Raw genomic sequence first — 22753 nt, 5'->3', positions numbered from 1 at the left:
GTCTTTTCGCTTAAACTTGCTGTGCATTACAGGGTAAAAGATAAATGCGGCCTCTAGGGCCTTTGCGATATTCAGGAAGTCGAAGTTATAGAAAAATTAGGTATAATTTTATTATTTCACCCGATAAAATTATCTTTTCTGTAAGAAAACTCGATGATACGGCATTGTGCGTCAAACTTCAATTTAGATTTTCATTGACGACTTCAAAAAGGTTACATTGTGTTGTCTTGTTTTTGTACAATTTTTGAAACTTTCCAATAGGGAGTATTACTGCAATGTTTTGCCGCCAAACTGCAGCACTAGTGACTTAAGTATACCATAGAGTAACTTATACATACTGTACCTTAAACTGGTTTTTGACAAATTTTCACAGACAATCAAATATGACATTGATTGATACATCAAGGCGGTTTGCTTACAAAGGGCCTACCGGGGAACGCGAAATCGAAACTCAGCTATCTGCCTCTTTATCGCTCGAATATGCAAGAGTGATAGAGAGGTTAGATAACAAAATCTCGACTCTCTCCTTTGAGAACTTGTAGAACCTTAGATTGTTTACTTGTTGTTGATATGGCGCCCCCTACGCTGACTTTCGCGTAATATTCCCTATAGAGCCCGCGCATACAGAGAGCGGTCTGGTGTTCCGCGGCGCGTTCCAGGACGCGGCGCCAGGCGTGTCTCACTCCGCGATTTCGTCGCTTTGCTACAGGTAGCTAAAAGTACATCCGTTCGGCCCCAATTTTGGGGAAAGCCATAAGCCGCGCGTGGCGCTGTCACCGCAGCGGCCCTATCTGTGCTGATCGTAATAGACGCGTTTTGTTAGAGAGTGAGTCTTCTGTACTTAATACTATTATTTATTCTGTGGCGGCGGCCAAAGCGGAGTTCTGACCGCCTGCTGTGTGCGCTATCGTAAAGACTCACTTACATCCAAAAGAACGCAGAACTCTGAAGGCAGAACTCCAGACCGCTGTCTGTGTCTGCGACTCTGCGCAGGCTCTTAAAGTAAAGGTGTAATTGGAGTGACAGTGACAGAGATAAAAATCTTAATAAGCGCGATTCAGGATTTTCACTTCATGGAACAGCGCCATCTAGTGTTCAATTGATGAACTAAACTAACCAAAATGTTGTACCTATGCGTACCTACACTATTAAATAGGGGCATTTGGGATCATTATCCCAAGAAAAATCTTAATAGCGTGATTCAGGATTTTCACGACACGGAACAGCGCCACCTAGCGTTCAATTTGTGAACTAAACAAATAATGTACTATGTAGTACGGTCATTTTCCCAAGAAAAATCTTAATAGCGCGATTCAGGATTTTCACTACATAGAACAGCGCCATCAACGTTATATTTGTAGACTAAACAAAATATGAGCTATACTTGGTCAAGCAGATCTTATTAGTAAAAAAGGCGGCAAATTTGAAAAATGTAGGCGCGAAGGGATATCGTCGCATAGAAAATTTAAATTTCGCGCTTTTTCTACTGACAAGATTTGCTTGACCAGCTATAATACTGAAGATCTGTTTTTATAGATATTGTCAAAACCATGCTTGATGCAATTAACATTCTAATGATGCAAAATAATTTTGTCCGTGGACCCATCCAAAGTCAGGTTAAAACATTCAAATTCCCCATTCAATTTCAACAGTTTATTTCATACCATCAACATACAATTAAATAATGCCAGGGTCCAAAATAAATAATCAAAAATACTATTAAAAGTCCATTATCCATTTGAAACATATCAATTTAATATGATTTCTATAAACATTGCCTATCGTATAAAACTGAAATCTTACACCGGTTAACATAATGATCGTTTGAATTGTGACAGTATGGGGTACAAAAAAACTTGCTGAAATGTGTTTGTGAGCGTTCTTGACCAGTTTTTACCGGTTTTCGTCGGTTTTTACCGGTTTTCACCGGTACGGAACCGGTTTTGAGGTCGGACAGCAGATGGTGGCCGACCTCTAACGGGGGCCGGAATGGCGACTACTCGATGGTGGTCTGTTCCTCTTTCACAAAGAATTCAACAACTTCTTCTACAGTATTCTGATCAGTTTCGAGACTGTCGGTGTCCACATCTGTTGGAAGAAAAAAAAGGGGTTAATAACATCTAGTACAGGCTACATGATTAATTTTCATTTATGGTATCAATCGATCGGGTTTCTTTTTAGGATCAAATGTCTATATGGGACCCATTGCATTAAAGTAACACTTTTGTGTGTCAGAAATTGTAGTCAAAGGCCGACAGTCGCACTTCACTCGCGAAACGCCCTATACAAAATGATAAGGGAACGTGACGTCAAGGTATCTGGGAGCCCATCTTGTAGTATGGACAAAACAAGAAAATTGCGTTTTTGTATATAGTTGCTATACAATATTTTTTGGATGAAATGTAGGGAATCGAATGGTACCCTTATATCGTTTTTGGAAGTTAAAAAAAAAACTTAAATTTTGAAACTTTCAGGTCCTGTATTTTTGTAATTTTTCAATATTTTTTTTTAATATCCACATTATTGTGATAAATTGCTCGTTTGCTATCTATTTTACTAGATTTTGTTATAAAATTTAACATGTGTCATCATCCTTATTGTTTAACTAACGAATTACTACAAGTGTAGTAATTAGTACAAATTTAAGTCACACATTAAGCGCTCCTTGTTGAGTAAGGCGTACTACACTGTAAATGATTTTATAGATGATAGAGATGCCTTTAAGCCGGCAGCTTGATTTCGATAGTATAATAAGAGTTAAATAAATATGTATTGTTTTCTTTTTTTTTCTTTTCATTGTAAATTAATCATGCTAGTGTCCAGTAGAATTGACACATGAGACCATCATGTTCTCGATTAATTATATTGTTTATATTGCTTAATTTAATTTTAATTTTTGACACTTGGAGACCTTATACATCTCTAAGTTTTAGTTTTAATTTTATTTTTATTTTATTTGTACATACTTATATTTTTAATGATTCCGACACTTAGAGACCTATACATCTCTAAGTCAATATAGGGCATTTAGCTTGGTAATTATGTGAAGATTTACCGTTTTTTTATGTAACATACAAGAACAAAATGTTGTGTCTCACAGTTATACGTTATTACAATTTAAATATTAATATGGCCCGGCAGCTTGAATATGTCATGCTCGCTTAAAAGTCTTTGCTTACGGTGGCGTTGTTGATCGGGTCGCCACTTTCCCGAATGAAGGTTGAGAGAGGCGATGGCTGAGATACGCGTCATACTCGTGAACGGGTGCTGTTTGTGGAGACTGGTCTATTTAAGCTAACACGAGCTATTATATTTAGTTACTCTATTTTTGAGGATAATTACATGGACACAGACACACATCATTCGGTTCTCGTATGCTATTTTATTTTTATTGTCATTTTCTTACTTAATGAATGTTTTAATTAGGTATACAGGATTTTGACTCTTGGAGACCCTATACATCTCTAAGGATAATTTGATTAACTACTATATATTGTAATCTTTTAGTTATGATGACACTTAGAGACATTTACATCTCTAAATAATTTTAGATTATAGTTTTGTATCTTTGTGTTCTTTTTTTTTTCAATACTATTGTTATAGCGTTTTTTTTTGTAATTCGACATTTAGAGACTTTATACATCTCTATGTAATACTTTAGTTTGATTTTATATTTGCGGCTTAGAAAGTTGTATTTTATAATTGTAGATGTGTTTTTTTTTTTATTTTTGCTGTATGTAAATTCCATGTTGACGTGTAAAAGTGCCCTTGTGGCCTATTTGCTGAATAAATGTTGATGTTTGATGTTTGATGATGTGAAATGCTATAAGGTGCAATGTGAATTACTTCTTCCTGATTGGCGCAGATGCACGTGATGATCTGTGCCAATCAGGTAGGAATACTAATAATGTCGCAATGATTCCTTGACCGCCAAGGCCTGAAAAGGTCTTAACACACTCTAGAACTCTAGACGATCTTAGAGCAGTAAAAAGTAGAGAAGTTTGTCTACTGCCAAAATTGGTCATCGGTTGAGTGACGTTCAACCGGTTTGCCTAAAGGTTCCGTCATACAAAACGCACCTGTGTGACGGAATCTTTAGGCAAACCGGTTGGGATCGTCTTCTAAACCTTAAATTTCAGGTAGTTCATCATATTTCCCTTTTGGAAATAAGGAGAGCTAAATCGGCGTTAGCTTGAAGCCGCTACAAGCTATGTAAAGTCATAGAGAAATATAGTAAGACAAGAGTGCTTGCTCACTCAATACATCAGTTAGACTATTAATTTCAGTGTCTACATCTAGCATCGAGTAGCGGAACTATCAGTACTGCTACTTGACAATAGATATAGCAGTACTGATAGTTCCGCTACTCGATGCTAGATGTTAATAGTCTTTTTGGTACTAAAACTGATGTATGGAGTGAGCAATCTATGTATTTTTTTCTCTATGGTATAGTTTGTAGCTTTCTAATAGACCCCGAAGGCTAATCCTATTGTCTATTGTTAAGAAAAACCGCTCGTGCCACGTGCCACAACCACCTGCATAAAAAATCGGTACTTCGGTTACTGAGTGCCGGCGAGTCGGACGCTACAGAACCAGTCTAAAATGTGTCATCGAGATGCGTAACAAAGGCGCGTTATCGGAGAGCGCACCTACACTGGTTTTTTGAGCGTTGGACTAGCCCGCGCTCAGGTGCCAAATAGAATAATTAGGACCCTTTTTTGCAGGTAAGTAGCACGTGCGGTTTTACTGAACAATAGACAATAGGATAAGCCTTCGGGCTCTGCTAGAAAGCTACAAACTATAAAGTATACTCACAGTCCCTGAGCTCGAGCCGGCGCGGCTTCTGGTCGGCCCACTCCTGCGCCTTGGCCTCGCGGTACTCCACGTGCTTCTTCATTTGCTCTGTGCGCTTCGCCACCAATTCCTGTACACAACGAAATTATTAAAAAACCGGCCAAGTGCGAGTCGGACTCGCGCACGGAGAGTTCCGCACCATCAACAAAAAATAGAGCAAAACAAGCAAAAAAACGGTCACCCATCCAAGTACAGACCCCGCCCGACGTTGCTTAACTTCGGTAAAAAATCACGTTTGTTGTATGGGAGCCCCACTTAAATCTTTATTTTATTCTGTTTTTAGTATTTGTTGTTATAGCGGCAACAGAAATACATCATCTGTGAAAATTTCAACTGTCTAGCTATCACGGTTCGTGAGATACAGCCTGGTGACAGACGGACGGACGGACGGACGGACGGACGGACGGACGGACGGACGGACGGACGGACGGACGGACGGACGGACGGACAGCGAAGCCTTAGTAATAGGGTCCCGTTTTTACCCTTTGGGTACGGAACCCTAAAAATGCTCCTCGTGTCTCATGTAAGTCACGTCAGGAGATGGCATTACAGACATAGGCAGTCTGAAACGCGTATAGTATTGACAGGCGTGGTTCACTCCGCGATTTCGTCGCTTTGCTACAGGTAGCTAAAAGTACATCCGTTCCGCCCCAATTTTGGGGAAAGCCATAAGCCGCGCGAGGCGCTGTCGCCACCTAGCGGCCATATCTGTGCTGATCGTAACAGACGCGTTTTGTTAGAGAGTGAGTCTTCTGTACTTAGTACTATTATTTATTCTGTGGTATTCATTAATATTGTCTTTGACAGCTGAAATGGATGGCATGGCCCCATATAGAGTCTGTGCGGAAAGAGAAGAGTCGTGGTATGTATGGGGCCCAATACATTCCACGACTCTTTTCTTTCCGCACAGACTCTATGTACATTGACATCTAGAGATGTCAATCGTGCAGCTGTAAAAATTGTGGCTACGACATTTTTCGTTACTTTACGCGTCTCAGAACTCCTTTGCCTCTATGGATTATTAATTGTAGTCATTGTAGAAGAGTTGCCAAGTCAAAGAAAAAATCGTGCCCGAGGTGACAGACGAAGTATGACGCTAAATGACGTCGTTTTGTGATGATTTGATTGTTAAACAGCAGCTTGTAAGAACCAGATTATGAACTTTAAGTTCAAGGAATTTCATTTCTGTCACAGTGACAATAGTATGTTACCTAGTGATTTTCATATTGATTGTCACTGTGACAAGGTACGAAACGAAATAGCACTGAAATTAAATTCCGTGACTGTACTAGAGGGCTAATTTACATTAGAAGGTATTTTTTCCGTACATTTTATGGCGCGTTCGGTTTTATGATGGGGCCGTGTCGTACAGCTGCGTTTCGTTTCGTGACCCACAAATGGCCTCGCCGGAAGATCAGCGCTGACTTCTGGGTTAGCATTATGCTGAGGCGGGACCATTTCGTGGTAAACTATGTATTTATATTATGTTTAATTTTCTCTGTTGTGTACTTGTGTATGTTATAGTTTATCACGAATAAATGCGATGATTATGATTATGATTATCATTATATGAGCTGTCAAAATGGTACCACGAATTTTTCTTTGACTTACTTTTTCGAGTCTAGAAATCTAATAGAAATAATGCTCAGTCACCTTGCTAGCCTTGCTGGAGCGCATGCGGTCCTTGGACTCGAACTGCGAGTAGTACTTCTTGAGGTTCTTCTTGATGTCCTTCTGCTGCTTGTCGGACAGCAGCGTCGGCGGCCGCGGCCGCCAGTGGAACTGCGCGAACCCCTCCTTCATCACTCTGAACAAGGAAACAATCGATCATTATTATCATTTTTGCATTGATTAGCCGGGTCCATACAGAGCGAGCATACGCGCGAGGCAATTCGCTCTGTGTGGACCCGGCTAATCATGATCATAATCAAATTAATGTGACCATATTGCTTATTGTTTGAATCTATTTATATATTAACCTGGACATCTATATTTAATATTAATTAGCATGATAATTCATTATTTTTTACTATTCTCATAAAAGGAGTGACATTGAATACTACATAAAGGTCGATAAAGTACAAAATTATGAATAGATTTTATTGCTATTGATATAAGATGCATGCATATACTTACCTAGACTTAAGAAATATTGAGTGCCCCTACAGGGTGTCATGTACCTACCATCCTCAAATCGTAACACCTAATGTAACATGAACATGACTGCAATATAATAAAGAATAAAGAATAAAGAAAATTAATAATAAATACCTAGTTGCACCACATGAATCTGTTAGGGACAGGGCAACTTTTATTGATAAAATCTAGCAAGTACCATGTTATAACTGTATTACGGACATATGAAGATAAAACGGAAGAAATTGTCTTGCCTAAAGTACCTAGTTAAAACTGTCTTATGAATCTAAATTAAAACAACTGCATTCAATTTAACGAGATACACATAAAATATTCCTTTTCGAATATATAAAGCATTACTCAAAAGGACCTGATTTGTATAATGACTGCATCCATTTTAAATCTATAACATAAAACATTTTGCAATCGACTTATACTAAAGAGCAACAAAAAGTGTTTTCGTTCGTCGCTTTTGTGTGTATTTAAAGAACCAATTGTTTTAAAAAAACGTAAAAATACGTGTTTGGTTACCTCCTGAGGATCTTGCCCTGGAAGGACCAGATGTAGTACCCGCAGTCCATCTTGCACTTGAGCGACGACACGCCCGTCACCACGTAGCGCCCCGTCGGGTCCCACTCGATGCCAGACATCTACACAAAAACATAATCGTGTAAACACTGTTAACACGATGACTTCAGATTCTAATAATATTCATATATTTTTAAGTGTAAATTTTGGGATTATAATGAGTTCTAGAAAATAGCACATTAATGGTATCATAGTGTGTGTGACCTACATAATCACCCCTCAGAGTATGGTCAGACATAACAAAATCACTCTGTATATTTCGCAAACATTGTTATGAGAAGTTAAAACATTTTGTACAACTCGCTTCCTGCTGAAATAATTGAATCTAGCGATGCAATATTCGATAAAAAAGTCAAAGCACTTTTAACCGAACTGGCGTGTTATGCAGTCGACGACTTTGTCAGTAGGCTAACAACCCGACCACATAAAAAAAACGGAATCTAAGCAGATAAGTACCGTAAAAGGACATGTTTGTAAAATGTATATTTAAAATAGTCACTAATTAGTAATAATTTAATTTAATTATTCGTTTACCTATTGTAAAATGACATGTAAAATACTAAATTTTATGAATAAATATCTGAATCTGAGGGAAACAGTACAATCACGAAGTCTTTTTCAATACAGTGAGATCGACCCGTCACCAGACTTCAAGCCGTCACTTTATAACTTTCCCTTGTTATTTAGCTCGACTGATTTTAACCAAAAATTACTACTACCTCTCGATCTTTTTAAGGTTCATATGATTACAATAGATTAACACATTAACTGCCAGCGACTCGCTAGGGGAGTTCACTGTTTGTAGGCGCTTTTCGCTACATACGGTTTTTCCCGTGTTATCGGCTACGCTCGTAGCGCGTAGCTCGCGCTGGCACTGAATGTGTTAATTGTGATGCACATACAAAATTAATTGTTATGTATAGACAATGAGGGTAGGTTTTGACAGTTGTGTACAAAGTGAGGTAGTTGTGAAAAACCAGTCTGTCAACGCGAACCTGGACCAGTGCATGTGCTTGGACCCTAAACTGTGAGTTATATCAGTGGCGACGAGAAAAACTAGGACAATAGTGTGCAATTACAGTGTAAAGTGTGTGATTTGAGTGAAAAACGCATAAAAGTAGGAAACACTGTGCAAAATGGGCATCAAGTTTGGGGAGTTTGATGTGGCACATGGTAACTGGAAAAATTACATAGAAAGGTTTGCTTTCTGTCTGCAGGCAGGTGAGATTGAAGATGACAGTAAAAAGAAAGCTAATTTATTAGCTGTGTGTGGTCCCGACTTGTATGATCTTATTATATCACTGACAGCACCAACTCAAATAAGTGAGGTTACCTTTACAACAATTGTTAGTAAGTTGAACAATCATTTCCACCCGAAGCCAAATGAAATTATCCAGTCTTATAAATTTCATACTAAGTATCAAGAGGAGGGGGAAAAGATTAGGGATTTCATAGCACAATTGAGGAAATTGAGCATCGACTGTAACTTTAAAGATTTGGATCGAACACTGCGGGATCGCTTAGTGTGTGGTATAAGGGACAAAGAAGTACAGAAGAAGTTGTTACAACAGGGTACATTGACATTTGATCAGGCTTGTGAGATTGCTTTGTCTCATGAGGCGGCAGGGATTGATTCAAGTATTATTGTTCCGGCTTCTTCTAGTCAAGTTTCTGGTGATTTAGAAGTACCAATGGAAGTAAATAAATTGACTAACAAAAGGAATGAAAGGCAGACAGAAAGGATGTCGTGTGTACGTTGTGGTAGACCCCATAGAGGCTACTGCCGGTTTAGATGGACCAAATGTCATGGCTGTGGCAAGACGGGCCATATTGAGGCGGTTTGTGACTTGAAGTTAAAAGGAAATAATACACCAAAATCAGATTTTAATGGATTATATGAAGAAATTGCAGTTAATAATATGAGGCAAGAGAGTGCAGTACCAGCATTTATGATGGAAATAATGCTGAATGGAGTTAGGATAGATATGGAAGTGGACACCGGGTGCGCTTTCAGTCTCATAAGTGAGCAGACCGCTAAGATAGTTTGGCATGGCTCGCTCCCAGTATTTGATGATGTTGGGATTTCTTTAAAGACATGGACAGAGAACAGACTATGTATAATGGGTCAAGTGACAGTTTTAGTCCAGAATAAGGGGATGAAGAAAAACTTATCCATAGTTGTGGCTAAGGGCAACGGGCCAAGCTTGATTGGTCGGAATTGGTTCCGGGATCTAGGGATACATGTCCAAGGAGTACATAGTTTAGAGGTTGATAATGATGAATTGGCCACAACACTGAAAGAGATACAGAAACACTATGCAGGAGTTTTTCAGGAAGGATTAGGGAAATATACGGGGCCTGTCGTGTGTATTAGGCCAAAAGAAGGGGCAAAGCCAGTATTTTTTAAAAGCAGACCGGTGCCGTTCGCAATAAAAGGCCGAATTTACGAAGAGTTGGATAGGCTAGAAGCCGAAGGCGTTTTGGAGGCGACGTCACATTCCGAATGGGCCACACCTATAGTTCCAGTACTTAAGCAAGATGGCAAGGTACGTCTGTGCGGGGATTATAGGGCAACAGTGAATGCCGTGACGGATACTGACACTTACCCCTTACCTACTCTCAGTGAAGCTTTTGCGGAATTACAAGGGGGAGTTTTATTTACGAAGATAGATTTGGAACGGGCGTACACCCAGGTTATGGTAGATAAGGAGACGGCGAATTTGCTAACTATTAATACCCCTAAGGGGTTATATAAAATGAAGAGACTACCCTTTGGGGTAAAGGCTTGTCCCGGCATATTCCAACGACTCATGTCAACGTTATTGGCTGGTATCCCTGGGGTAGCCGTACTGTTAGACGATATTGTGGTGACTGGCAATGGAGTGCAAGAACACAATAGGAGGCTTGAGGCAGTGCTTCAGAAGTTACAGGAAGCTGGATTGCGAGTGAATAAAAACAAATGTAAATTTGCTGCCAAGAGTGTGCAGTTTTTAGGTTTTATGATTGACGAATTTGGTATTCACCCGTGCGAGGAGAAAATTCGTGAGATTGAGAAGACGCCAGCACCGCGTAACGTGAAGGAGCTTCAAGCATTCCTGGGTCTGATAAATTTTTATGATAGATTTTTGCCACACAAGGCATCGATTTCTGAGCCATTGTACAGATTACTGGATAAAGACGCAAAATGGAAATGGGGAAAATCACATCAAAATTCATTCGAAAAGCTAAGGAAAATGCTTTCCAGTAAAGATACTCTGGTGCATTATGACGTAAAAAAGAAACTTATTTTATCTTGTGACGCGTCACAGTACGGACTGGGAGCAGTATTAGAACACGAGATGGCTGATGGGAATATCAGACCCGTAATGTTTGCCTCGAGAACCATGAACGCACATGAACGTAATTACGCACAAATAGACAAGGAAGCGGCTGCTATAATATTTGGCTTGAAGAAATTTCATCAGTTTATAAGTGGTCGAAGAGTGATTATCAAGACGGATCATAAGCCTCTGTTGGGAATATTCGATTCAAAGAGACCTATACCCAACATTATATCACCTAGGATGTTACGGTGGGCACTTCTTCTGAACTCTTATGACTATGAAATACAATATGTTGAGGGAAAAAAAATTGGAAATGCAGATGCACTCAGTCGATGGCCGGGTCCAGCAGGTACACCAACGCCGGAAGAAGATTTTTTAGGAATTCTACTAATAGAGGAGACACCCATTGAATTGGAGTTTTCTGCCATAGAAGTGGCTAACTTGACAAAAAAGGATAAGTTTCTCAGTAAAATATTATATTGGATACGTAGCGGATGGCCTGGGAAGAGCGATGACGAGTATAAGGTTTACTGGCAAAAGCGAGACGAGTTTTCCATATATAAGGATTGCATTTTATGGGGAAATAGAGTGGTTATACCAGAGAAGATGCGAGGGAAAGTGCTGGAGGAGCTACATATGAATCACGACGGTATTGTGATTACAAAGGCAATGGCGAGAAGCTATTTTTGGTGGCCTGCGATGGATAAACAGATTGAAGACATGGTGAAGAGCTGTAACGTGTGTGCAGAAAATCGAAATATGCCATCTAAAGTTACCCATCATTGGATAAAGCCAGATAAAGCATGGTCTAGACTACACATGGATTACGCTGGGCCATTTCAAGGGAAGACATTTTTAATTGTAATTGACGCTTATTCTAAGTGGCCAGAGGTCAAGATCGTACCAGATATGAGTAGCTCTACGTTAATAAGAATATTGCGTGATGTTTTTGCGGAACAAGGTCTTCCAGATGTACTTGTAAGTGATAATGGAAGAAGTTTTGTTTCAGAGGAGTTCCGCAAATACTTAGAGTCCCAAGGGATCAGACAAGTTCTGTCCGCTCCTTACCACCCTGCGACCAACGGTCAAGCGGAGAGAACGGTGCAGACAGTCAAGGCTAAATTAAGGAAAATAACATCTGGACCATGGGAAGCGAGATTACCAGCGATACTGTATGGTTTACGTACCACACCAAACAGCGTCAATGATAAAACTCCGGCTGAGCTCCTGAACAACAGGCACTTTAGAACTAAGTTCGATAGATTGAACCCCCTGTCTTCCAGATGTGATGATAAGGAAAAAGTAATAGAGAAGAATAGTGAGACAAAAAACAGGGAGTTTAATACTGGACAGTCAGTGTACGTAAAGAACTACTGCGGTGAACCACGCTGGTTGAAAGGGACGGTGGAAAAGCGACTAGGAGTCTGCAGATACTTAGTGAAATGGAACGACAAGCTGTTAGTACGACACATCAACCAAATGCTTGGTTGCGGGGGGGAAGAACAACGGAAGGTCCCTGAGGCAACCGATGGTGCTACGGATGACGATGACGATGACGAGGATTCCCGAATCGCGATACCGTCGCCTCATCGTTGGGCGGATATCATAGGTGTATCCGGACCCCAGGACATCACTATACACGGAAACCTGCAAAATACTGCATCCAGCAGCCAAAAGCGTGCCAGACAGACCACATCCCCAGACTCACCTGATTATAAGAGAATAGCCCTAGCAGATAGCGGAAGTGAGTCAGAGCTGTCTGAATGTAGAGATGTAGAGACGGAGGAGGAATAGTAAAAGTGTTAGAGTAGTGTAACCGTAGCATAGTGTAGTGTTAGGTAGTAGTGTTAGTGAACTTTATAAAATAGTGAACTCTCTTAATGGGGGAGGTATGTTATGTATAGACAATGAGGGTAGGTTTTGACAGTTGTGTACAAAGTGAGGTAGTTGTGAAAAACCAGTCTGTCAACGCGAACCTGGACCAGTGCATGTGCTTGGACCCTAAACTGTGAGTTATATCATTAATTAATAGACACTCGTATCTACACACCTGGTAATGATCAGACACATTCATGATGGTAAAGTCATTAGTGTCCAAAAACTCCAAACCGCCTCCGGTCAGCCCCAGGTCCGCCAACACGATGAACTGGCCCGACGGACACCAAAAAAGATGGTTGAACGGCTTCCTCTCAAACTTCTTCAGCAAAGTAGGCGCTTGCCCAGTATTCACTTGGTAGAAGCTTATACAGATGTTAGCCGGATCACCATGAATAATTGAGAATTTAGAACCAACGGGTTCCCAAGCGAACGCTTGAATAGGCTCCTTGATTTCAACAGAGTCGACAGGGATCTCCTTCTCTCGCATATGGAATATTTCAAAGTTGTAGTACATTCCAGAGTATTTGATGTCATTCTTGTCTTTCTTGACTTTAGAGTAGCGGTCGACTTTGACACAGAGATAGTCTCCGGACTTCTGCCAGTGGATCTTGCAGTCGGCGACGGAGAACAGATTCTTGGAGCGGATTTCGGTGCGGTTGGGTATCTCGAGGAGAGTGACCCGGGCCGGGACGTCCTTGTCCTCTGCTACCCAGTAGGCGAGGGTGTTGTCAGTGGGCGACCAGCTGAAGTCTCTGAAATATGGAAATAATGGTCACTTAACACATTAGCAACAGTGACAGTCGAAGTCTATGTATAGGGCCTCCGTTTAACGAAAATCCTCTGTTGTCTTGACAAAATTATTTCCAAAACTGAATGAAGATATCAGTGTTTCAAACTTTTTTTTTATCTTGCCTATTCCTCTTAGTAATTAGGCGACTGAATAGAAAGCCCCAAACAGTCACAGAAACTCAATAGATTTCTAGTTTACCATAAAACCAGTTCATTCATTATAATGCAAAACAGGAAAGTCGAGCGTACCGATAGCATAAATTAGTCTGCACTGGCTCTATTACAACTTAACAGCAACCAACATACCGTTTAGTATTTTTTCTCCTCACATGAAAGGATTATCTGAATGGATTTACTTTATAATTCGATATAAAATTATAAAAACGTCGGCGTGGCCTGAGGACGAATTTACGAACATTTTGTTATTAAACAATTGCTTGACATGTTACCTGATGCGGGATCTTGATGGACTTCTTGTCGATCAGGCCGAAGCCGGGCGTCTCATACAGGGACAGGACGTCAGCCCCGAGTGAACCGTCATTCTTGCTCCGGTGGAAGTCTCTGTTTGACATGTTACCTGATGCCGGGGATCTTGATGGACTTCTTGTCGAGCAGACCGCAGCCAGGCGTCTCGTACAGGGACAGGACGTCAGCCCCAAGACGAGCGAACCGTCATTCTTGCTCCGGTGGAAGTCTCTGTTTGACATGTTACCTGATGCCGGGGATCTTGATGGACTTCTTGTCGAGCAGACCGCAGCCAGGCGTCTCGTACAGGGACAGGACGTCAGCCCCAAGACGAGCGAACCGTCATTCTTGCTCCGGTGGAAGTCTCTGTTTGACATGTTACCTGATGACGGGGATCTTGATGGACTTCTTGTCGATCAGGCCGAAGCCGGGCGTCTCATACAGGGACAGGACGTCAGCCCCAAGACGAGCGAACCGTCATTCTTGCTCCGGTGGAAGAGTCTCTGTTCGACATGTTACCTGATGCCGGGGATCTTGATGGACTTCTTGTCGAGTAGACCGCAGCCAGGCGTCTCATACAGGGACAGGACGTCAGCCCCAAGACGAGCGAACCGTCATTCTTGCTCCAGTGGAAGACTCAGTTTGACATGTTACCTGATGCCGGGGATCTTGATGGACTTCTTGTCGATCAGGCCGAAGCCGGGCGTCTCATACAGGGACAGGACGTCAGCCCCAAGACGAGCGAACCGTCATTCTTGCTCCAGTGGAAGACTCAGTTTGACATGTTACCTGATGCCGGGGATCTTGATGGACTTCTTGTCGATCAGGCCGAAGCCGGGCGTCTCATACAGGGACAGGACGTCAGCCCCGAGTGAACTGTCATTCTTGCTCCAGTGGAAGACTCAGTTTGACATGTTACCTGATGCCGGGGATCTTGATGGACTTCTTGTCGATCAGGCCGAAGCCGGGCGTCTCATACAGGGACAGGACGTCAGCCCCGAGTGAACCGTCATTCTTGCTCCGGTGGAAAAGTATCTGTTTGACATGTTACCTGATGCCGGGGATCTTGATGGACTTCTTGTCGATCAGGCCGAAGCCGGGCGTCTCGTACACGGAAAGCACGTCAGCGCCGAGACGTGCGAAGAACCGGTCGTCCTTGCTCCAGCGGAAGATCGGCCACGTCACGTACTCGTCCGGCGGCGGGAAGCTGCGCTTCTCCTGACCCGTCCTGGAAATTAAAAAAAACATATTATTAAAGCTTTATTTATTCCATAATTTTAACAGTTTTATATACATTATTAGACATGAATGATAGTTTTATATGGACCCCGTTTGGGTAAAAGCCTCCATAAAAAAAACATAAGTTAATCCATACTAATATTATAAATGCAAAAAGTATCCGTCTGTTACCTTTTCACACTACCGCTGACGTCACTGAGATGAAATTTGGGATGGAGATAGTTTAGTTTAATGGTAATTGTTTTATTACATCTTTATTGTACTGCATTCAAGAAATAAATGATTGATTGATTGATTTACGTCCTGGGAAAGGGTGTGACAAGGGTGATGAAATTTTTTTTTTTTTATGTCAGTCAGTAAACGAGCAGACATGTTATGCAAGTGATATAGACATACTAATTCTGCGTGTACATAGTAACGGGCAGAAGCTAACACAAGATAAGTGCTTGGTTCTAACTAACATTTTAGGTTATTGTTGATGTAAACCTAAACAAACGAAAATTACATGAAAGTTTACAGGCACTTCGTAAATACGGAAAGGAAAGTAGAAACCGGTAAAAACGAACGTTACCAAGAGAAACTAATTTTACAATTAAAATACTGCTTGTGTTGTAACTCGTAAATAATGCAATTTTATGTTTTGGTTAAAGGCATAACAGACTTTGTTACTAGTTTAGAAGAAACAACACTACACAAACAAATCGATTTGTCATCATTATGAGATAAATTGTCCATTGAAAAACTAATTATTAATGTTATTATGTTACCAACCTGTTAAAAAAATGTTAGCTATAATTGACTAAGGGTCGGTTGCACCAAACTGTTAATATTGTTAGAGTTCACAAATTTTTTATGTATGGAAAGTTTCATAGTAAAGCGCTGGGGGCGCCGGCTGACGTTGATCAGTCCGTCAAATGTGGTTGGTGCAAAGTATAATCTGCAATCGGCTGTTCTAGCCATAATCAGATGGTTTTTTTTTTTAATTATTATTTAGGGTGGTGTTCCACTGAGCACCATCACCAGTTTGCGTGGGGGCTTATTGTCTCTGATCTAGCCCTAGCATGTGCCATCTTTGTAGCCTCGGTATGTAGTCTTGTTCGTGTAACAGGTTTCTGGCTAGTTCGTTACAGTGGTTTTGAAGTCTTTCCTTGTACTTTTTGCAGTATTTGTTTACCTCTTGTTTTATAGTTGGCATTTCTGTGTATTCATGTATTTCACTACTTCTAACCAATAATGGTGCACACGTGATCATTCTTAGGGTTTTGTTTTGGAATCTTTGAAGTATTTCTAGGTTTGAGTTGCTGGCTGATCCCCACAGCTGTAATCCGTAGGTCCATATCGGTTTTATAATACATTTGTATATGAGTAGTTTGTTGTTAAGTGTTAGATTTGATTGGTGCAACTGGCCTTATAAAACTCTACACACCTAATATCCCAGATGATAAGTTTCTTGTCATCGCCCCTATCGCTGGTCGGGGAGAAGGTCACAATATAATTCTCACAAGGCGAGAACGAGATGAAGCGGGCCTCCGGGTGGAAAAACTTCTGGAACTGGGAGAACTTGGGGCCCGCCCAGAGCGCCACGCCTCGCCAGTGGAACGTGGCCAGGTAGGTGCCCAGGGGAGACCATACTGCGTATGTTTCCGTCCAGTTCTGAAAAAAAAAAAGATTTGTCAAAAATATATTTATTTTAACAAGCTTTTATTGCTGACTGTACTATAGAGACAACTGTAAGGAACCCGAATTTAATGATGTTGCATTGCTTTAACTACTAAGTTCCTATGGTAAGACCAGCTTAATTGTGCACTAATATTTCCATATTATGTATATCTGGAAGGCTCATGTAAAAACTCAAAAATGCGCATTTTACCAGAGATAAGACAGTTACATAATTCAGTTACATAAAAACATTGCAAGTTAAATCGAGTGTAGTCAAGGATTACTTGGATTTTATTATCCGTGAATATATGACACTTTGTTGAGCATTGCCAACTCAAATTGTCCCATACTCTGTACTAAAATATATGCTAACCTTATGAAAATGTGAGTAATAATGTAAAATACCAATTCTTAAACAAACACCAGTGACAAAGGCCAGTTTTAATATCTAGATCTACATCAGCAAATGAATTTTATGCAAGGTTTCAAAACTTGTATTAATATCTTTCATGTACCAATTAATCAAAACATTATTATTGCTTGCTAAATATTGTAGCTGTTGGACTTTAGTCATGCCTGACAATTTAGCTGACATAGCCTTTACGTGCAGTTAACATTCCATTGGTACTTAGATGAGCTATTAGCAGTAATAATAAGGCTATTATTACTGTTAATAGCATACTAAGATAGAAATTATTAACAGTAATACTAAGATAGAAATGAAATAAATTATTATCTTATCTTATCTTATCTATTTGCCTTATCAGCAAACATATAAGTGGAAGAACAAAATTATCAATTTCTGTAAACTTTATCAAAACACTGCCCTGCAACCTGTCTGCAATATAAAATGGATATAAATGCAATAATGAGGGCTATTACCATCCCCTAGTGCCCATAGTACAAGTATTAATTATATTATAAGACTTGGTTAATGACTGTTCCCAAATGTGCCATTTCCAATCAAAAGGGTACTTATCATCGGTTGTCAATTAAGACGCATTTCCATACCTTGCTATACTTCGTTTTTTTTAGCATTAGAAATAAGGTAAACAATCTTGATGTGTCTTTTGATTGAAAAACACATTTTAAAAATAAGTTACGGTAAATATGTAACAATTATGAATCTAATACGATCTTTTATAGTCTTCTGCTTTCATAAGTAATAGTTATAGATTTTTAAAAAGTGTTTTTCAATTAAAAGACATGTCAAAATCGCTTACCCTCTTTCAAGTTCTTTCTAATGCTAAAAAAAACGAACTATAGTACCTTTTAGTTGAAAAGTCACATATTAAATATATAGTTACATATTTAATTCCATACCGGTCTCTCCTGCAACAACAGTGGCTCTGGCAGGGCATTCTGCCAGACCTGCAGCCCCACACCAGTACCGATGCCCACCAGGAACTGGTCATATGCATCAGGGTCCATAAGGTACCACTGGAGGTCCGACTGCACCTTGAATGGCTGTGGCGCTGGCGGCTCCCATTCCTTGGGGATATCAGCATATCTGGAATTGAAAAATGTTGATTACAAACTACAGAATAAATCATTAACTTCTGAATACAATTTATAACCATTTATTTGCTAATATAATCTTACTGACTTTCTATTTCTATGGAATGTAGTCTGTTATTGAACCTGTCGAATCCCACAATATGACGTCACCATAAGCGTTCTGGCTCATATATGAGCCGTGGGAGCTGACAGATTAATAAGTTTTTCAAAGAAAACCTTTCATTTCAAAAAACCTTGAATGTCTTGTGAGTTGTGACAGACATATTAGTAGTTGAGCTATGCTAATTAAATAATAGTTCAATAACCTCCTGAAGCCTTGAGCGTGAATAGGTTCAGAATAATCCAAAATATTACTTTTTTATTTATTGAGAACACAATTGTAAAATTAAAATTGGGTTCATAAAGTTAAGGAAGCTTCTAGCTAATTTTGATTTAAATCAAGCTGAAATTTAGTGTTTATAGTTTTGTATAAAGTATGACGTCGCCCATCCATAAAACAATAACAAATTACCAAAATTTTACTAACAAAAATGCTATAAACACAAGTGTACTTACTTCTTGAAGTCCGTGAATAAGTTCACCAAGAATGTATGCTGCTTATCTAGTTTACAATTATTAGTGGCCTTCACGGCTTCCGCGGCGTTCTGAGCATTGCCATACTCCAGAAAGATGTAGCCTGTGGTCAGTCCAGTCTCCGTGGTGGGGTAATACTCGTTCACGATCTTCCCAAACTTGCTGAAGATCTTGTTTATGACGCTCTGGAGCTTCTCCAGGCGCTCGGGCCCGACCTGCGGGCACCCGTCCACCACGACCACATTCTCGTAGCCGTCGGACTCTTGAGGTTTCTGCTCAAGAAGGTCCGCTAACAATTCTGCAACGTCAAAGTTAGGTTATGTTACATGACATCAAATTAACATAACAATGATATATCAACGCAGAAAGCCAATCCACTCGTTAATAGTATAGTATAGAACCTGTCGCGAAAGCAAATTTAATGTAATTAATTACAAAATTAGCAAAAATTGCGCGGGTGACGCATATGGCCGGCCCAACCTATATTAACGAAAACTCGTACCTTCATCTGGGATATCGTCCACGTAATCTTCCGGATCCTCGAAATTGGGTTCTTCGGCAAAGTTTTGCTCCTCATTATCACTTTGGGGAGCAGGATTCACTTTATCATCACCTTTTTTCTTTGCCATTTTGACGTTATAACGTGTGGTACCGGAAGACACGCCATTAGTAAATGAACGAATCGGACCATAGATCCAATAATGCTTGCCTTTCACCAGTAGCGTTTTGTTTCTCAGTTTTATAAACTAATAAATTATTATTTTTTAATTAAAAGTAATGGTTATTATTATGGGTTATTTTATTACATTTTTAATACTTACATACCATATCTTATGACGGATGATACAAACAATATATAGTGTGTCAAAGGTCTGTTTGATTTCAAACATAGACAGAGAGAGAATCATACTATCTTTGTCTTACACTAGTACTAGCATCCAAAAGAAAAGGATGAGTATAGTTTTTTTTGTTCCTATTTCCTGACAAGATTTGGTTGACCCAGTATAAAAGTTGGTCAAGCAGATCTTGTCAGTAGAAAAAGGCGGCAAATTTGAAAAATACAGGCGCGAAGGTTAAAATTTGAATTTCGCGCCTTTTTCTACTGACAATATTTGCTTGACCATCTTATATAAGTTGATATTTGAGTTGATACCACTATAAGAAAATGTGTTACGTCCTTAAGTTGGTATTACTTGTTACTTTTTAAATTAGTATAGTTTGAGTAACAATGCTGAATGATTGATTATCTAGATGTTAAGGTTCTCTTTTATTTATTTATATATAATATTTTATTATATTTTAGATGATTAATCGATTGTACGGATATGGATATTATAGTGTGTCAAAGGTCTGTTTGATTTCAAACATAGACAGAGAGAATCATACTATCTTTCTCTTACACTAGTACTAGCACCCAAAAGAAAAGGATGAGTATAGTTTTTTTTGTTCCTATTTACTGACAAGATTTGGTTGACCCAGTATATTTATATTTCTTTAAATTGTGGCAATAATGTAACTTACATTTTTAGTCTGGCAACGTTACTTTATAAAAGTGGGGCGGGAACATAGAAGTTAGGATCCTGAGCGGGAAACAGAAAATAACATGAAAGCAAGAAAGTATTCAAATAATAATAAAATGTTAATATTTATATTTATTTATACATTGACAGGTTACCGCAATCATTGTATTCTTCTTCAATATCGCAGACGCAATTGCAACGAATTAACTCCCTGCCTAGGTTTTTCAAGAGACTACTGCTAAATTGGTAACCCATTCCGTGCTCTGGTGAAGTGGCAAGGTTGTAAAAGGGTCAGCAAGGAGTTTCAAGCGTCCATAGGCTACGCCATGGTTACTAGCCCTTGAAGTGGCAGGACCGGACAATTAACGTCATTTCGATTTGATTACAATTAAAATAAAATCGAAATTCGAACAACTCAAAAATTATACGTATACCACTTGAAAGGGTAGGCGGGCTCAATACTTGTAATAAATATTGAAACAAAATTACTGTAATAATCTTCCTCGCGTTGTCCCGGCATTTTGCCACGGCTCATGGGAGCCTGGGGTCCGCTTGGCAACTAATCCCAGTAATTGACGTGGGCACTAGTTTTTACGAAAGCGACTGCCATCTGACCTTCCAACCCAGAGGGTAAACTAGGCCCGTTTGGGATTAGTCCGGTTTCCTCACGATGTTTTCCTTCACCGAAAAGCGACTGGTAAATATCAAATGATATTTCGTACATAAGTTCCGAAAAACTCATTGGTACGAGCCGGGGTTCGAACCCGCGACCTCCGGATTGCAAGTCGCACGCTCTTACCGCTAGGCCACCAGCGCTTCTGAAACAAAATTACTGTAACTACCTAAAATTTTTAGGTAGTTTTACTGTAACTACCTAAAATAAAATTTTGCGTGGGTTAAACTTCTTAATAGCCAGAAGTTATTAGGTAGGTACCTAGAGCAAAGATTAGCCAGTGTACCTATATAGCCACCCTAACTCCTTGATATTTGATTAAATTTTAACCGATTTACTAAATAAAGGGTATTCCAAAAAGGACGCAAGATTTGAAATTGATAAAAAACACATTTTTTTTTTCGTTAATATATTTGTATATAAAATCCCACCAAAAACATTTTCATATAAAATGTTGCCAAGACGAAACCATAAGGCTCGCACTGACAAAAAGTTATCAGATCTCTTGTAGAGCCAAGCTTCTAACTCTACAGGCCCTACCTTCACAGACTCTACACCTTAGTCCAAATATGTGGTTTGACCGTTTCGTCACATGGGCGTTACGTGAAAAATATATTCACTATTCATTATTTTTTATTATAAAATAGTTCTTGTAATAATGAAACGGCCAAGCCACATATTTTGACTAAGGTGTAGAGTCTGTGAAGGTAGGGCCTGTAGAGTTAGAAGCTTGGCTCTACAAGAGATCTGATAACTTTTTGTCAGTGCGAGCCTTATGGTTTCGTCTTGGCAACATTTTACATGAAAATGTTTTTGGTGGGATTTCACATCTTTTTGTAAGTTGCTTATGACAATCTTCTGATTTAAAGGGTTACGGGTGATTTACTATTAAAAATCCTGAAATACGTACCTGGGGACATATTTTATATACAATCTGCTTTTTACTGATTCCCCATACAAACTTCAACCCCCTTTTTCCCCTAACGCCTTTTTCCACCCCTTTTCACCCTTACGGGGTGATTTTGGGGTTGAAACTATTTTATATCCTTCTCCATAAGAATAACTATCTACATACCAAATTTCAACTAAATCGGTTCCGCGGTTATTGATTTCCCATACAAAATTTCAACCCCCTTTTCACCCCCTTAGGGGCTAATAATTTAAAGTTTTTGAATTTTTTTGTTGTTTATGGACTAATACTATCTCACATACCAAATTTCAGCTTCCTAGGACTTCAGGAAGTACCCTAGAGGTTTTGATGATCAACAGTGAGTGAGTGAGTCAGTGACGAAATCGGGGTTTTTTAGACATCATTAAAATCTTAAGTATAAGAGCTATGCAATTGAAAATTTTTATGCTTAATAAGTCCACTATTGACATCATATCCCGAGAGTTTTGTTTATCTGGTATAATCCAAACCCAAGTTAAGAGGGTTCAAAAAAACGACGAAGCGCTTCGAGAAAAGGTAGGTAGTGCCCTTGCGCTTCGCTTTGCTCGTCTTGGCGGGGGCACTACCGTGCCCCCAGATCTTGAAATAC

General features: G+C 39.7%; 2 protein-coding genes across 2 annotated transcripts in view; one reads left to right on the top strand and one right to left on the bottom strand.

The window, feature by feature from the left end:
- Positions 1 to 22753, top strand: part of LOC134651191 (alpha-(1,3)-fucosyltransferase 10) — a 155633-nt gene that overhangs the window by 51899 nt on the left and 80981 nt on the right. The window lies entirely within an intron of this gene.
- Positions 1639 to 19710, bottom strand: LOC134651188 (eukaryotic translation initiation factor 3 subunit B). The gene is made up of 10 exons (XM_063506236.1): positions 19525 to 19710; positions 19005 to 19320; positions 18255 to 18441; positions 16699 to 16925; positions 15085 to 15261; positions 12952 to 13531; positions 7522 to 7640; positions 6508 to 6661; positions 4816 to 4924; positions 1639 to 2088 (listed from the first exon to the last, which is right to left on the bottom strand). The coding sequence occupies exons 1-10, from the start codon at positions 19649 to 19651 to the stop codon at positions 1997 to 1999; spliced, it is 2088 nt and encodes a 695-aa protein (XP_063362306.1). The 5' UTR covers positions 19652 to 19710; the 3' UTR covers positions 1639 to 1996.

The sequence above is a fragment of the Cydia amplana genome, chromosome 9, assembly GCF_948474715.1.
Source record: "Cydia amplana chromosome 9, ilCydAmpl1.1, whole genome shotgun sequence".
NCBI classification, from domain to species: domain Eukaryota; kingdom Metazoa; phylum Arthropoda; class Insecta; order Lepidoptera; family Tortricidae; genus Cydia; species Cydia amplana.
The sequence above is the reverse complement of the archived record's forward strand: the minus strand, read 5'-3'. Positions and strand labels throughout refer to the sequence as shown.

Coding starts and splice junctions, on each gene's coding strand:
- LOC134651188 (XM_063506236.1), bottom strand. CDS start 19,651: ATGGCAAAGAAAAAAGGTGATGATAAAGTGAATCCTGCTCCCCAAAGT. Junction 19,321..19,524: donor GGACGATATCCCAGATGAAG/GTACGAGTTTTC, acceptor TTGACGTTGCAG/AATTGTTAGCGGACCTTCTT. Junction 13,532..15,084: donor ATCAAGATCCCCGGCATCAG/GTAACATGTCAA, acceptor TCCATATTTCAG/AGACTTCAGCTGGTCGCCCA.